The following is a 14316-nucleotide window of genomic DNA, read 5'->3' on the forward strand; positions in this document are numbered from 1 at the left end:
AGCAATGCAATAGATTCTCCATCCGGAGTAATCTAACCCAATCCCACCCCCCTTAAATTAGACATTGTCACTTAAAAAAACAAGCATGTCAAAAAAATATCTTCATCAACTTAGTGTCCTGATATTGGCTAAACCCCAAGGCAAGTGGGGGTCAGAAGCAGTAGCAACAATAATATGGGTTACGGACCTAGGGTTGGCCCAAGCGCAATGTGGCGTTGGTGCATTTATGCGTAGTGTTGCCACTCTTATATGATACGCTATAAAGTTTACCTGCACCTTGGTTATATAAGTTACAAATCTGCAGTGTCCAAGGTTTTAAAGGACTCCAACTTAGCGTCCCATTTCAGCTGTATTTCTCACAGTGCAGTGCATCACTTTCAGCTAGACCCCATTTCTCCCCAGGTCTAGGGAAGAGACCATGAATACAGCAGTCTAGTATGTGTCAAGGATTTTGCTCAGTGAGGTCTGAAAGGATAGCAGTGATACGCGCCCAGTAGGGTACTAGAATGGGACAGTTCAATAACATATGCAGTAAGTTAGTGTCTGTTGCTCGACAGTGAAGGCGGGTCGAGGGCACTGCTGGAAACATGGTGTGAAGTCTGTGTGGGATTAGGAGAGCTCGGTGTAAAATGGAAAATTGTAGGAATATGATTCCGGAGTTCTGGGAAACTTTTCGGGGATATTTCAGCACGAATTCCTGCTCTTTATCTTGTAGGTTTCCTGCTAGATCCTCTTCTCATTTTGCCTTTAAGGAGGCCAGAGGTAACCATAAATGCACACGTATGCCCTGGTATAGCCACCAAACTAAATGACGACCATGTCCCATTATGTGCAGCTTTTGTAGTAGTTTGTGTGGGGCAGGTTTGGCGTCTTTATGTGCCCAGTGGAGACGTATATAGCGAGTATTACTGGTGTGAGTCAGAAAGATTGTGCATTGTAGGCCTTTCGCATGCGTGATGTCTGCGTGCAATAATAGGGTGCACTATACAAAAAGGTCACCAACTGTTTCTACCCTGCCCTGTATCCAAGGCTTTTAGTCTATCAATCATAAGAAATCACAAGACGGTAGTGAAGCCCATCAGTGGTATATTTGTAGCATAAGGCACTTGGGGGGAGGTGTACTGTAAGGCCAATTTCCAATATGAGATGGCAATACGCAGCAATAAGCGGCCATCGGTAGGATAGGAGGAGCCCGGGTACAACATGCTATGTAGTTTACCCTTATTAAGCATGTCCATTGTATAGCCAATCTCGGATAGGTTGCAGCCAGCTAGCCAGTAGGCGAGCCATTGTAGTTGTCCTACAATACAATGAGATTTGAAATCTGAAGTGCCCATTCTTCCTTTATTGGGAGGAGTTGGAGCTTAGGGAGGGCAACATTTCGACAGCTACTAGCCCATATCAGATCAATTAGGAGAGCCTTCGGTAGTTTAAAGATCTGAGTAGGGATATGCACAGAAATATTAATGAAGTTGTAAAGTATACAGGGTATCATAACCATTTTAACTAGGGCAGTGTTCTAGCCACTGATAATGGTAAGGTAGTCCATAAGTTCACTTGTGACTTGAGCGCAGTGATAGTTTTATGAAGTTTACCGTCTAACACTTCAAGTGTATCATAGTAAATCCGTACCCCTAAATAACGAAACGTCTGAGGCTTCAACTGGAGAGATATTTCCCCGAATGGTAGAGATGGCTGGGTGTAGGTATCTTAAATGGGAAAATGCATAGGATTGTTTCACATTCATTTGGAGGCCGGACAGGGATGCAAAGAAATGTTAAGCTACTTCTACTAGGTTCAGACAGAGTTTTTTGATTTACAATGTCCTATCGTCTGCATGCAATGAAATTGCATGTGTTGTGCCCCATCTACAGGCATCGTGACTTATGTTCTGTGCTAAGGGTTCCAGTGTCAGGACAAAAAGAAGCGATGACAGAAGGTAGCCTTGTCGTGTGCCGCATTGTATCAAATAAGGAGCAGAAATATGTTGGTCAGTACATGCTCGTGCTGTGGGATTATTATAAAGCAATCTTACCCATCAAATATATTCAGGGGGAATGGTGTAGTGCTTAAGGGGAGCACTCATAAATTCCAGCTTAGTGCGTCAAATGCTTGTCTTAAGTCCAGCGATCTACAACCTGCCCAGCAAATTTGCTCATTGACGGCATTCATAATGTGGTGCAGTCAGTGAACATTGAGTGAGGTATTACGATAGAGGACAAAGCCGCATTGATTGTGGTGTAGTGACTGTGGGGATTGGAGTGGGTACTGGTTAAGGTTTAATCAGACGAGATAATAACGCCCCTGACTTGTCGACCTCAATATGTGTCCTCTGCGTATAAGTCCTGTTGTCTTACGCCCAATCATTCTAGTAATTCAGCATTTTCAACCCTGGCGTCTTGCAGCGTGCCTGTGGGTTCCTCATTATCTGCCACCACCCTCTCCTAATAGCCTAATCCAATCCCTAAATTACCTTTTACTCAAAAAGAACTTCACCCAGCACTACAAAGAACAAACCCACAGCAAAGGCTCAACCCTGGACGCTATCATAGCTCATAAAGAGGCACTAACCATTGAAAACATCCTCCCGGTTGACTGTTCGCATCACCACATCATTTTGTTTCACATTAACAAACCGATACACCAACTAACTTGTATGAATAATCCATTTCAATGGATGTAAAATATAAGGCACGTTCCCCTAGTGGACCTCGAAGAAAATGTTTTGTTATTGCTACCTCCACATCAGATAACCTCTCAACAATAGAACTTAACACCCACTACAACTCTGCAATGTCCCCCATCCTGGACCAAGTAGGTCATCTGAATCTGAAAAGAGTGAGAAATACACGCTCAAGATCCTAGTTCAATAAAGACCGCAACACAGAGAGAGGACAACGCAGAGCGGCAGAAAGACTGTGGTGAACTAATTCATCCACAGCCTCAGTCAACCTGAAACAGCTCAGGTGAGAACACAAAAAATATAAAAAACACATGAAAGAAAAAGCCACTTTCTTCCGTGGTGCTCCAGATAAGGCCAAACATCGTCCCAAGTAGCTCTTCAATCTTGTCAAACAACAAACCTCCTAGATCTATTGGCAGCCTTCGACATGGTGCACCACAAGTTTCTCTTGGATTGCCCTAAAAAAGGATTGGCGCATGGACGAGTGGTCCTACGCTGTTTACATCCTTCCTACAAAACTGCTCTCAACAAATGAGAGGATGTGGTCTAACACCTAGAGCGGTCGACCTCGAAGCTGGGGAACCGGATTTGAGTCTCGGCAGAGACGCTCAACATCCTGTGATTCTGGGCAAATCACTTAATCTCCCTGTGTCTGAAACAAAAAAGAATGTGTCCGTCTGTAACGCAACTGGAGCTCATGTAAAGTGCTCTGATACCTGATACCTTTGGGTCCAATTTGCGCTATATATAACTAAACAAAAGGAAAAATAAACAATCTGACCTCAGACACAATGCCAATAACCAGACACATCCCCCAAGGCTCTGTTCAGTCCCCCACACTGTTCAATATCTACATGAAGCCCCTGACCCCTATTCTGAAGATAGCTAATATCCCCTTCCATCTCTATACAGACAACACCCAGTTCTACATGGAAATGAGATGGCATGCACCAGCTTAATGCCACCCTCAAACAAATCCAACACTGGTTTTCTCTCAACCACCTAATACTCAACCAAGATAAAACAGACATTTTTCTCCTATCAAAAAGAGGGCAGTCCCCCCAGATTCAGGAATGGCTAAGCTCCATAGATACTCTCAACTGCAACCTAACCTTAGCTACCACCGCCAAATCGCTGGGAATCACTCTGGACCCAAATTTTATCATGAATGACCACATCAAGAACAATGCAAAGAGTGCCTTCTACAGCCTGAAACTTCTGAACAAGCTCAAACCGTACCTACTGCTGAATGATCTTAAGTCTGCCACCCAAGCTTTGGTGCTGTATAGCTTGGACTACGGGAACGCTACCCTCACAGGCACTGCGAAATCCCACCAACCCTTAAAACTACTCCCAATGCAGCAGTCAGAATGGTCACAGGAATCAAAACATTTTACCACATCTCCACTGCCCTGAAGTAACTTAATTGGGTTCCTGTTTGAAGCTTGCTGCAACTTCAGAACTACTAGTCTTACTCACCAAGCCCTCCACACAAGGAAACCAGCTTACCTTGCCTCAAAACCCAAAAAAGGCTGGTCTGATGAGAAACTTAAGAAGCTCCACAACACCCTACTACTCATTCCACCTAAAGCCCACAAACAAAAATCGATGGCACGTTCCTTTTCAAGTAATGCCCTTAAAATCTGGAACTCCATACCAGTACACATCAGGATGAACCCCTCCTTTTTGAGCCTCAACAGACAGTTAAAGGATCTCCTTCTCAAATGGATTCTCACCTAGTGAGAAATCAATCACCCAGTTACAACATGGCCTCTGTTCCCAATTCTCTAGGCACCTCTCCCTTGTTATTTTTCCTCCCTCTTGTTCAACCATTGATGTGATCTGATTCGATTCAGCTGTTCTCCTACTACATTCAATGTATGATATGATGTTATTGATGTAAAGTTCTCGATTGCCCCGAGTCTTGCCAGCACTATATACAACTCTTCAATAAATAAATCAACAGATTTCAAATCAAATATATCAAAGTAGGGATATTCATCAGGAGTTTGCTGTGGAGTTGAATACTAGGGAAGGGAACTTCTTGTCTTGTTTGCTTTTTCTGTTCATGTTTTTGTTGATCAAAGGTGACATTTGTTTATCCCCAAAGAAGCACTGTCACAATGTAAAGCATGTCTTTAATTCAGTTTTACTATCATGTTAGAGAAATAATTATTTAGGCATCTTTCACAATTTAGCATGCTGGTTAACTTTTTGACAATAGGTTTGTATAAGCACAACAGAACAGTGGTTGTACACTACTGACCAAAAGTGTCTTCTTCAGAGGGCAGAGCAGTGATGAGCAGTAGACTTAGATCATGTTTTTCTTTTCCTTTTCAAGTCTTCTTTTTGTTTTCTGTTTGAGACCTTGGAATGAGGCTTGATATCTGGAGATATGTGGGCCAGGGACCATTGAACAGCATTGGTTTTTCTTTGATTAGAAGCAAAGGTGCTCAATTAATGAAATGAGTGTAGTAACCTCTTTTCTGTCAAAAGTGGTATAAACTGATAGGGAAAATATTTTTTTCTTTTAAACAGCAGCATGATCTCCCTCACTAGACATGGTGGTGCCTCTGAGTGCATGCACATTTTTATTGCTATCAGGTTACTCTTTAGTGTAACATAGTGTACATAGAAAAAGGTCTCAGAAATTCACTTAAAACCACAGTTAAAATTCAGTTATGGTTATGAATTAAACCTGAAAACAACTGAAGTTCTCAAGTTAAGGTTAGGACCACAATTCACATCTCACACAACAGCCATATAAACCGTAACTCACACGCTCAATGCAGTGCTCATAGCCTTACCCTTCATGTGGCATATGCAATTACAATAACCTGAAAACACTGTGAAAAAGACGGCAATGAAATACTAATATTTATTGGTTTAAGTACTGTTATTTAATTACATTGAGTTTTTAGGTGGTGTTCTTTATTGGTATATATATTGCGAGATTATAAGCATTGCATTTGGAGTGCATGTTGTGGTTTGTATAGCTCTAGTGCGAGTTATGAATTTTAGTTCTAACCACAAATTGGAAATTTCAGTGGATATTTGGTTTTAAGTTGTAACCATATCTTGCGTTCTTTTCCACTGAATTACTGCTTGTTTTAAAAAATATGATTTGATGTTATAACCAAAACGAATCCCTGTCACTTTAACCTTTGCTTATAAGTGATTTTTGTTTACCATTTTCAACAGTTTTCCAACCCACACACCCACTGCCGGAGACCTCCCCAAATGGGGTTGGGTGCATAGGCTTCCCCCAACCCTTCATGGTTGGCAACTCCTGCTGTGCATGACAAATTTGAATACTAGGAGCCTATTTTCGTTCTCCCTCTTTTACAGTAGACATTCAAATGAAACACTTTTATGATGATGAAAATTGTATTAACTCAATATTATTTCAGTGTAGGTTGATAGGGTATAAGTGGAGGTTTGGGAGATCCCCAAAATTCCTCCTTCTGCCTGTTGCTTTTATTCACGAAGGACTGAACCATTTACTCACTTTTCTTAAACATGGAAGGGAAGATCACACCGAAGAGGACATAGTTGCTGGAAACATGAGTTACTTTGGTGGCACTAAAATGAAGAGTCTCCTTTTGGGAAAGAAAATCCCTCTGTCCACAATAGGAGGGCTGGGGCAGGCCAAAATGATGATATTACCTAGACTATTGTACTATTTTGCTACCCTGCCGTTTACAATCCCAGCATAGCTTTCATGGAATGGACACTTCGATTAATGATTTAATTTGGGGTCGGGGGTGTTATAGGTAGTGCTGAGCATGTTCAAGATGGTGCTAGAAGAGGGAGGCATAATGTGCACTGGATTTTGAATATTATTACCTAGAGGTACAACTTCAGTGGATAGCCAGGTGGACGATGACTGAAACACCCACTGCAAAGCCATGAATTGAGTAGGACATGGGAATAGATCTATAGAGGCAGAGGTACTGTCATTCAAAGCAATCAACCCTAAATTCTCTCTCCTGTTCCAGATTGATTCGAGATGTCTGAAAAAAGGAAATCCCTAATATGATTTACTACCCACATTCATAATTGAAGTACCTGCAAAAAGCAAGCAGACTGATTAGCAACGCTAACTTGAAAGTCTGGCACGATCTGGGATGCAAACATTAGGAAGCATGTTTTAGGTGGGAACGATGTCGAAGTTTCATGAGCTGGTGCAATCACATGTGCTTCCTTTAGAGAGACTTGACGAAGCACATTTGAAATATCACTGACCTTACATACAAATGGGTATGGACACAAACTCACCATACTGTATGGATCCATGAGGGCAACACATTAAACGGACCTGCTAATCCTCAGAGCAAGTTGGTCGACAGTCGTAGGGTGCAAACTTAATAAATGTAAAAAGAGATTGAATTTAGCCTACTATGGTGTAATCTCTGGTTCAAGATGTAGAAAAGCAAATGCAGGTTTATATCATATGTTATGGAATTATCCAGAAATAACAGATTTAAATAGGTCACAAACATATATGCTCTACAGCTTTAGACAAAGCAGAGTTGCTGTGTCTATTGATGCCAAACGTTAAGAAGTTTGCTGAGTGTTATAACGTTTGGCGTAGTGGATTCATCTTTTATATCTAAGATGTGCCCAGTGTGGCTTGTAATATGTGTATGAATAGTAGAGCTGTGGTAAAACAGCAATATCTTGTTTTTTGTGATTAACTATAGTTTCAATTTAATTGTCTTGTATATCATTACAGAGTGGCAGTAGCCACTCTAGTTATAGGTATAGTGACCAGAGATAGGGATTTTTGTCCCTTAATAACTATGCACCTGTTTTACGAATATCTGCGAAGCTTTGCAGACCTGTTGCCCCCGTTTCATTGTGAGAATAGTAGATTTTTTGTGGCATTTGGTCAAGGGGGGTGCAAAGAAAAAAGGGGAGGTGTCCCAAAACTGGCGTAAATTTCAATGTATTTGACATAGACTTTTGAATTTCACATAGCGCAAAAAACTTCAATTGAATTTTTTCAAAATTTGGCAAGATTATATATTATAGTACACAGATGATTGTGTGGGGGGATAGCAGCTAATTAGGGTAAGTATTTTTTTACGTGTTAGGTGTTTTAAACTTAGTGATATCTGTGGCCATGGTAGTACCATGTTATTATAGTGATGACAAGTCATTAGCTAATTGACTAATGACTGCCTTTGCAAAAGTTAAAGGCAGCCATGTTGTTTTCAGTTCAAGTTTCCCTGTGTTCTGCTATATGCCTTTCAATCTCAGTAAGTAATATGTTTGGTATTTTTCCCATACCTATTACCACTTTAGTAAAGTGGTAATAGGTAGGGAAAATAAATATATGTTTAGATATATGTTTGGAAAAAATTACGGAGTACCGCAGTACCAAAAATAAAATTACAAGAAATTCAAAATACACTATAAGACATTATATGTTATAAATATTGTGTGCTGAAGTATATTTTCAGATGTTTGCATATTTATGTATGCATAAAAAAGTGTACAGAATAGTGCATTAATTAGTTAAAATGATCGCACTACTTGAAAAAAACACATTTCACTGTATACGGGTATAACAATTTATAGAAATTTATAAGCAAAAACATTAACCTTACAAAATGTTTTTGGGATACCGCAGTAGTACTGCTCTACTCTGAGTTAAACAAATATATATATATATAAAAACGTATAAATATTTTGCTCTAGCTATTACCTCTTTACTAGTGGTAATAGTTACATGAATTATACCAAACCTTATACTTACCTACATCGGATGGTGTAGCGCAGAACACAGGCAAAGTGTACCTAAAAACAACATAGCTGCCTTTAACTTTTGTAAACCGATTGCTTAGCCAATCAGCTCATGACTTGTGATCACTATATACCTTGGTAGTACTGTGAAATACCCCCACGTTTCATCCCCATCGCAACAATACATATCCCTAAGTTTAAATACCTTAAAACATATAAAATAGTGACACTACTTCCCTGCACTTTCCAAAATAATCATCCGTTCACCTAATATGTAATCCTGCTAAATGTTATCGAAATCCAACTGACGGTCTTCGTCCTACGCAAACTACAAAAGTGTATCTAAAATACATTGGATTTAAGCATATTTATATATATAAAACTCACCACTACTCCATGCACTAGCTATACGCTTGGATATTACATAAGGTATAGCATGTAAAATCATTGCATTAATTAAAACACTTATGACATATGAAATGATATTTTTGCCAGAACACAGTCCAGTGGCGAGTTATAGTTAATGTAGTGTATATTTACATACATACATACACACACCAGTGATGGTTACTAACCCGGTGCTTTGGAGGGCATTTTGTTTGTATCCTTTAAATATTCATGTTATTATTTGTTGAATAGTGAAACAGGGCTCAAAGTTGGTTTCACCTTTCAAAATTGAAAAGTGACAAAAAGGAATGCCTTCTGTTTCCTATTATGAAAATACTGTAAAAAAATGTGGTAAATCAGTTTGCTCTATATTTTGCTTTGTACAAAACTGATAGTGCAAATATAATTTGTTAAATTTAGTATTGAATGGGCATCAAAAATGTAGTAAATGAAATTGCAATATACAATTATTTGGGTCTTTTAAAAAAACTTACGTTACCCTAATGTTCTAAAATGTTATAATTTTTTACAGATCACGACGCTCATTAACCATAAAGATAAACCAAAGAAGTCTGACAAGACACTCCAAGCTATTCAGCGGGTGGGTCAGGCAGTTAACCAGGCGGTTGGAAGATTTGTCACGGTAGGCGAGGCCATAGCCAATGAGAACCGTGAACTGAAGGAAGAAATGAACGTTGCCTGCAGTGAAGCCAAACGAGCAGGTAAGGTTGTGGTGGTTACACCATGAGCCTTGTTGTACATACTCACTTGTGAAAGAGAAACAAGGAAAATGACATACTTACTCATGCATTGTCATATGACTATAGATGCTTACCTATCAACCTCAGCCTACCTTCCTTTCTTCTGTCAACCACGTCTGTGGGAATTACCTAGAGCACCTACTGAGAGATAAACAGAATTTGCTAACTTAGTTGTAGATCTGATTAGGCAATAACTTCCAGCTTCCAAATTAGTTGAGTCATTTCAAACTAAAGTTGAGCAAAGACGCTCTGACTATAATTCAGACAGGATTGCATACGTCACATCAAGTTTCTGTTTTAAAAACATATATTGCCTCATTTAGAGGTATGGCCACGTAGTGCACCACTTGGGTTTTGCATTTTGCAGCTGTAGTTCTGTCAGAAGCTGCTTGCTTCGAACAAATTCTAAAGTCATTTCCAAATGTACAAAAACACTGTATTTCCCCTCACTTATTTCTACATGGTTCTGTTAACCAAAGTTTGTTACTGCTGTATTTATTTACTTAACTGTGTGTTTTAAGTGTGGACCAAGCTTTGTATGTTTGTTATATGCCATGTATGTTATTACCCATTTGTCTGGTCTTCGAAATTTGGTCCACCTCCTCCTTCAACTGTGAAAGTGAAGAACTTGGGAATACTGTTAGATTCTGAGACCCATTTCACCCCCTGAGGTGAATACTTTGACCCGAAGTATCAATGTTTATCTCTCCTTGCTTTGGAAGCTGCATCACCTCCTTCTAACGGTTCATTGAGCTCTCCAACAACGGCATCTACACAGGACTAATGCGTACACTTATTAATAAACTGGAAAGACTCCAAAATCAATTTGCCAGGATTTGCAGAGGAGAGATCCTAACAGACCTACTAAAAAACACTCCACTCACTCCTGGTGCAGGTGAGAATAAAAATGCTAGCCTTTGAGTACCGTAAATAAAGCTCCCTGGGATAAAGTCGAAGACACCAGAAAACTCCCTACCTTTATGGTTGCCTCTTGGGTTGACTTGCACTGTCCCTGAAAGACATAACATTACTGCAGACGCAAGGCTTACAATTTTCAATTTGTGCAGTTTTTTTGTTCATAAATACGGCAGTGTTTAATTTGAGCCTGGTGGTTGCAGGTGGGACCCGCTGGCACAAGTTTTTTCTCAACAAGCTTAGATTCAGAGCAAGATGGAAAAAACACAAAAGGGTAAAAGAAGGAAGAGAAAAAATGGAAAAACAGTGACAAAGGGAAAAAGTGGGGATAAGAAAGAACCTGCAAGAGTTAGATAAAGAGGCAGGGAGCACAACCTTGAAGCTCTGATATGCACATTGTCCTGCATTGTGATATTTATTATATAAATTATACAGTAGTATTGTACATGGCTATGTAATATAACATGAAACAGGTAGCCGAGTGTATATAACTGTGGAAGAATGGCATTTTTGGAAGCTTTTCCCGAGTTCTTTTAAAAGTGCGTAGTCCACCTGAAGGCTACAGCAATATTGGTGCAAGCCTATTATTTTCACTTCCTTCAGCACAGGCTTAAACTTGCATGTCACGTCTGTTATAGTCCTTATTTCTGTTTCATTGCTTTGCTCTTCTCTTTGACAATAAGCTTTTGCAAAGCCTCGAGGTAAACCCTAAATATAATGTAGGAGTGAGAGGGGAGATGAAAGACACCTCTCTGACCCGTTTGCTGTGAGCGGTGTCAGGTGGTGTAACGTGAGGGGCGCGCGCGCCTGAGCCTTTAAGCCGCCAGCGGTTATGGCGGGTTTGGTATCCGCTCGCGCTTCATTTGCCTTGCTCAGAGTGATCCTGTCATGAAGCAGATAACTTGATTGACTGATGGTGACCTTTGCCCATGGCTGAGATCTGCTGTTTCCTTGTGTAGCCTCTGGGGTCATCATCAATTGAAAAGGTTGCCAGCGATCAGATGGACGTTTCGAGGTGTGCTGTGTGTTCCTTCCAGAGTCTTGGGGGTGCATAATTTGATACAGTGGCATGATTCAAATAAAGCCCGTGCGAACAATGAGATCTTTAAAACCAACCAGAAAATGCATATTTTTGTATAACTTTCCCGATTCAGCTATCAACCTGGCGTCCATGAAATGACTGCGGTTGTTATTTGCGGTCTTTAACATCTCATTATTTTAAGACCAGTCAGGACTGGGGGATGCGCTTTCTCATGACCTCAAGCATTTTGCCGACATGCCCCTGACAGAAGCATTAGGAGGCGCTGCCGAGTTGCAGATCTTGGATCATCTATTAAAGTTCTATGTGATCCGTTTTCTGCCCTCTACTATGTGCAAATACTATTACTGATGGTTCAAAAAGTAGATATACTTTTTAACTTGTACAGGATTAATGGTAACATGCACGCTCAAAGCCCTTACCATGCTGATGGCATAAACTACTTTTAGGTTTATTCTTTGCAAATGTGAAAACTATTTTGGAAGCCTCTGCTCAGAGGTTTGCTTTTTTCATCACAATTTTAGACAATTGTTTAGAAAATGGTTGTCTCAGTATCTGTTCAGTAGCATCTTTAAATTTGTTTAGGTGCTTTATGCAACACTAATATCCCACCTTGTAGATACTTCGGAGTGCTGTGAAACACTTTAAGAATGTCAAGGTGGCAGAAGACAGCAATTTTCTTACTGTCGCAAGAGGCACACACACATGTAAAGTCACGCCATTCCTCCTTCGCCCTGCCAGACAAAGTGCCTCACACCTGCCTGGTAGCATGTAAGTTTAACCACAGACGTATGCTACACCTCCTCTTTGAGACAGATCAGTGTTTTTGGCAAGGAACAACACATCTCGCAAGCAGGTTTCAGAATACTTCCCCGTATTTACCCTGTCAGGCTCTCCAAAGGTCAGGATTTGCAGGAGATCTCTATCCGAGAAGTACTAAGTTCTAGACTAAACAAGAGTGCTGCCACCCCCCCCCCCCCCCCCACCCAATGTCCAGTAGCTTGCTCATAGGACCCTGTAGTGGTACACTCTCATGCACAAATAGCCTACCAGTTTGACAACATCACCACCCACATTAGCCCATTACCTCTTCACCCATTTCATTATCCTTTCTTCCTGGGAAAGTGTCACTGGAGCGCCTAGACGCTTCTGCCTGAAGCAGCTGTGTACTTTATCAAATGTTGATTGATTGACTGATTAGTGTGTGGCTGTTTGAATGTCAAGGATACTGGTCGGGCAAGTATAAAAAAGGGAGAATAAGGGCGAATGGTAAAAAGCATGTAGTAGTGAGTGTGGTGAAATGAGTGCTGGAATTTAGAACCAGAAAAAGTGTTTGTTACGATTATTCGTATGTTGCCCTTTTGTACTTCGTGTGCGTCATTGTGTAGTATTTTTTTGTGATGGTGGAAGATGCCCTTGTACATGTTTGGTGGTGGGATCTGTAGGCTGGAGAAGAATGGTGTAGAATATGTCTATTGAGATATCACGCAAATGTAATGAGTGGTGTTGACTGAAGGTGAAGAGATGAACTGGCCTTGTGTCCCTGTAGTTAATTGCAAAATATACACAAACATCTGGATTCCATCATCTTTACAATGCGCAGTTGTACCTTCAGATTGTCACAATCTCCAAGTTAGGTAAGTTTGTCAATGACAACAAAGGCCAATGCTGTCATTTCTCTGTTAAATCACATCTCTTTTCGTATATTCCTCTCAAAAGTGTTTCTGGAAAACTCTTACGAGCATGACATTGGGTTAACAGTACATGTGTGAATTTTTTCTCTTTATGATTTTAAATAGAGGCTTTATCTCACCAATGAAAGTTCAATTAATCTCCTATCTTTTCTGATTCGGCATTTAATATATATATATAACCAGAATAAGTGACGAGTATAATCTAGTTTGAGTTCAGGCTATATGTGTGTTCATTTATAAGATACATATGTACTGGATTGAAAGTTTCTAAAAGACCGATACAAGCCTAATTTTGTCTAGAACATAAGGCTCTTTAACGTCAACATTACTACATGGAATATTTACACACTGAAATGTGCAAAAGAGGTGTTGCTGACAATGCCATTGTGCGCATAGCTTCTATATAAAACACTTTTAGTAAAGTGAATAGGACCACTGTCCAATTTCTAAATATTCCTTTCTAGGGAATATGCTCTAATTAGTGCCTCCTCGTAAATGTGATTTTTATTTTAAATATATTAATGTCATTATTTTCATGATGGGTGGCATCAAATGGTCCACGCGTTCTCCCAGTTACATTAACAAAACTGAAGGGAAAGTTAGGAAGTTCATTAGTTAAATATCACCGGTGGTTGTTGTGTTAAGATGGCCATATGTAATGTACTTTACTTCCTCCAAAGGAGGAGAGCTGAAAAGTTTTGTTTTTATTTTGGCATTTGAAAGAAAGGGCACATAGGAATGTCGGTTGGCGTGTTTCATTCGGATGTCAGATAAGGGATCCATTTTGCTGCCTTCTAAGAATAGTGAGCACGAACTTACTGGGTCAAGGATCAGAGGCTACTCATACAATGGGAGGTACATTTGAGCGTCGAGTGGTTTACACATTGCTAAGTGTTAGACTTTATCGCGAGAGCTCCGCAGGACGGCCAGGCAAGAGCTCGCGCCCTTCAGTCAGGCTTGGTAATCACGAGTTGATTCCTTGATTTCATGCCACACTGCACTTCTGGCACTGTCCCCGGAATGCGATTAAATTGATGACCTCAATAATAATTGCCACATTCCCCATGACAAGTAATTATAATTACTGCT

At 40.2% G+C, this 14316-nt stretch overlaps 1 protein-coding gene across 2 annotated transcripts in view; it reads left to right on the forward strand.

The window, feature by feature from the left end:
* CTNNAL1 (catenin alpha like 1) overlaps positions 1-14316 on the forward strand; it is an 883049-nt gene that overhangs the window by 283361 nt on the left and 585372 nt on the right. For both annotated transcript variants that reach the window (XM_078687708.1, XM_078687709.1), the window contains exon 2: positions 9351-9540. In XM_078687708.1, coding sequence (XP_078543834.1) covers positions 9351-9540 — 190 coding nt within the window. The remainder of the gene's footprint in view (positions 1-9350; positions 9541-14316) is intronic.

The sequence above is a fragment of the Lissotriton helveticus genome, chromosome 4_1 (genome assembly GCF_964261635.1).
Source record: "Lissotriton helveticus chromosome 4_1, aLisHel1.1, whole genome shotgun sequence".
NCBI classification, from domain to species: Eukaryota; Metazoa; Chordata; class Amphibia; order Caudata; family Salamandridae; genus Lissotriton; species Lissotriton helveticus.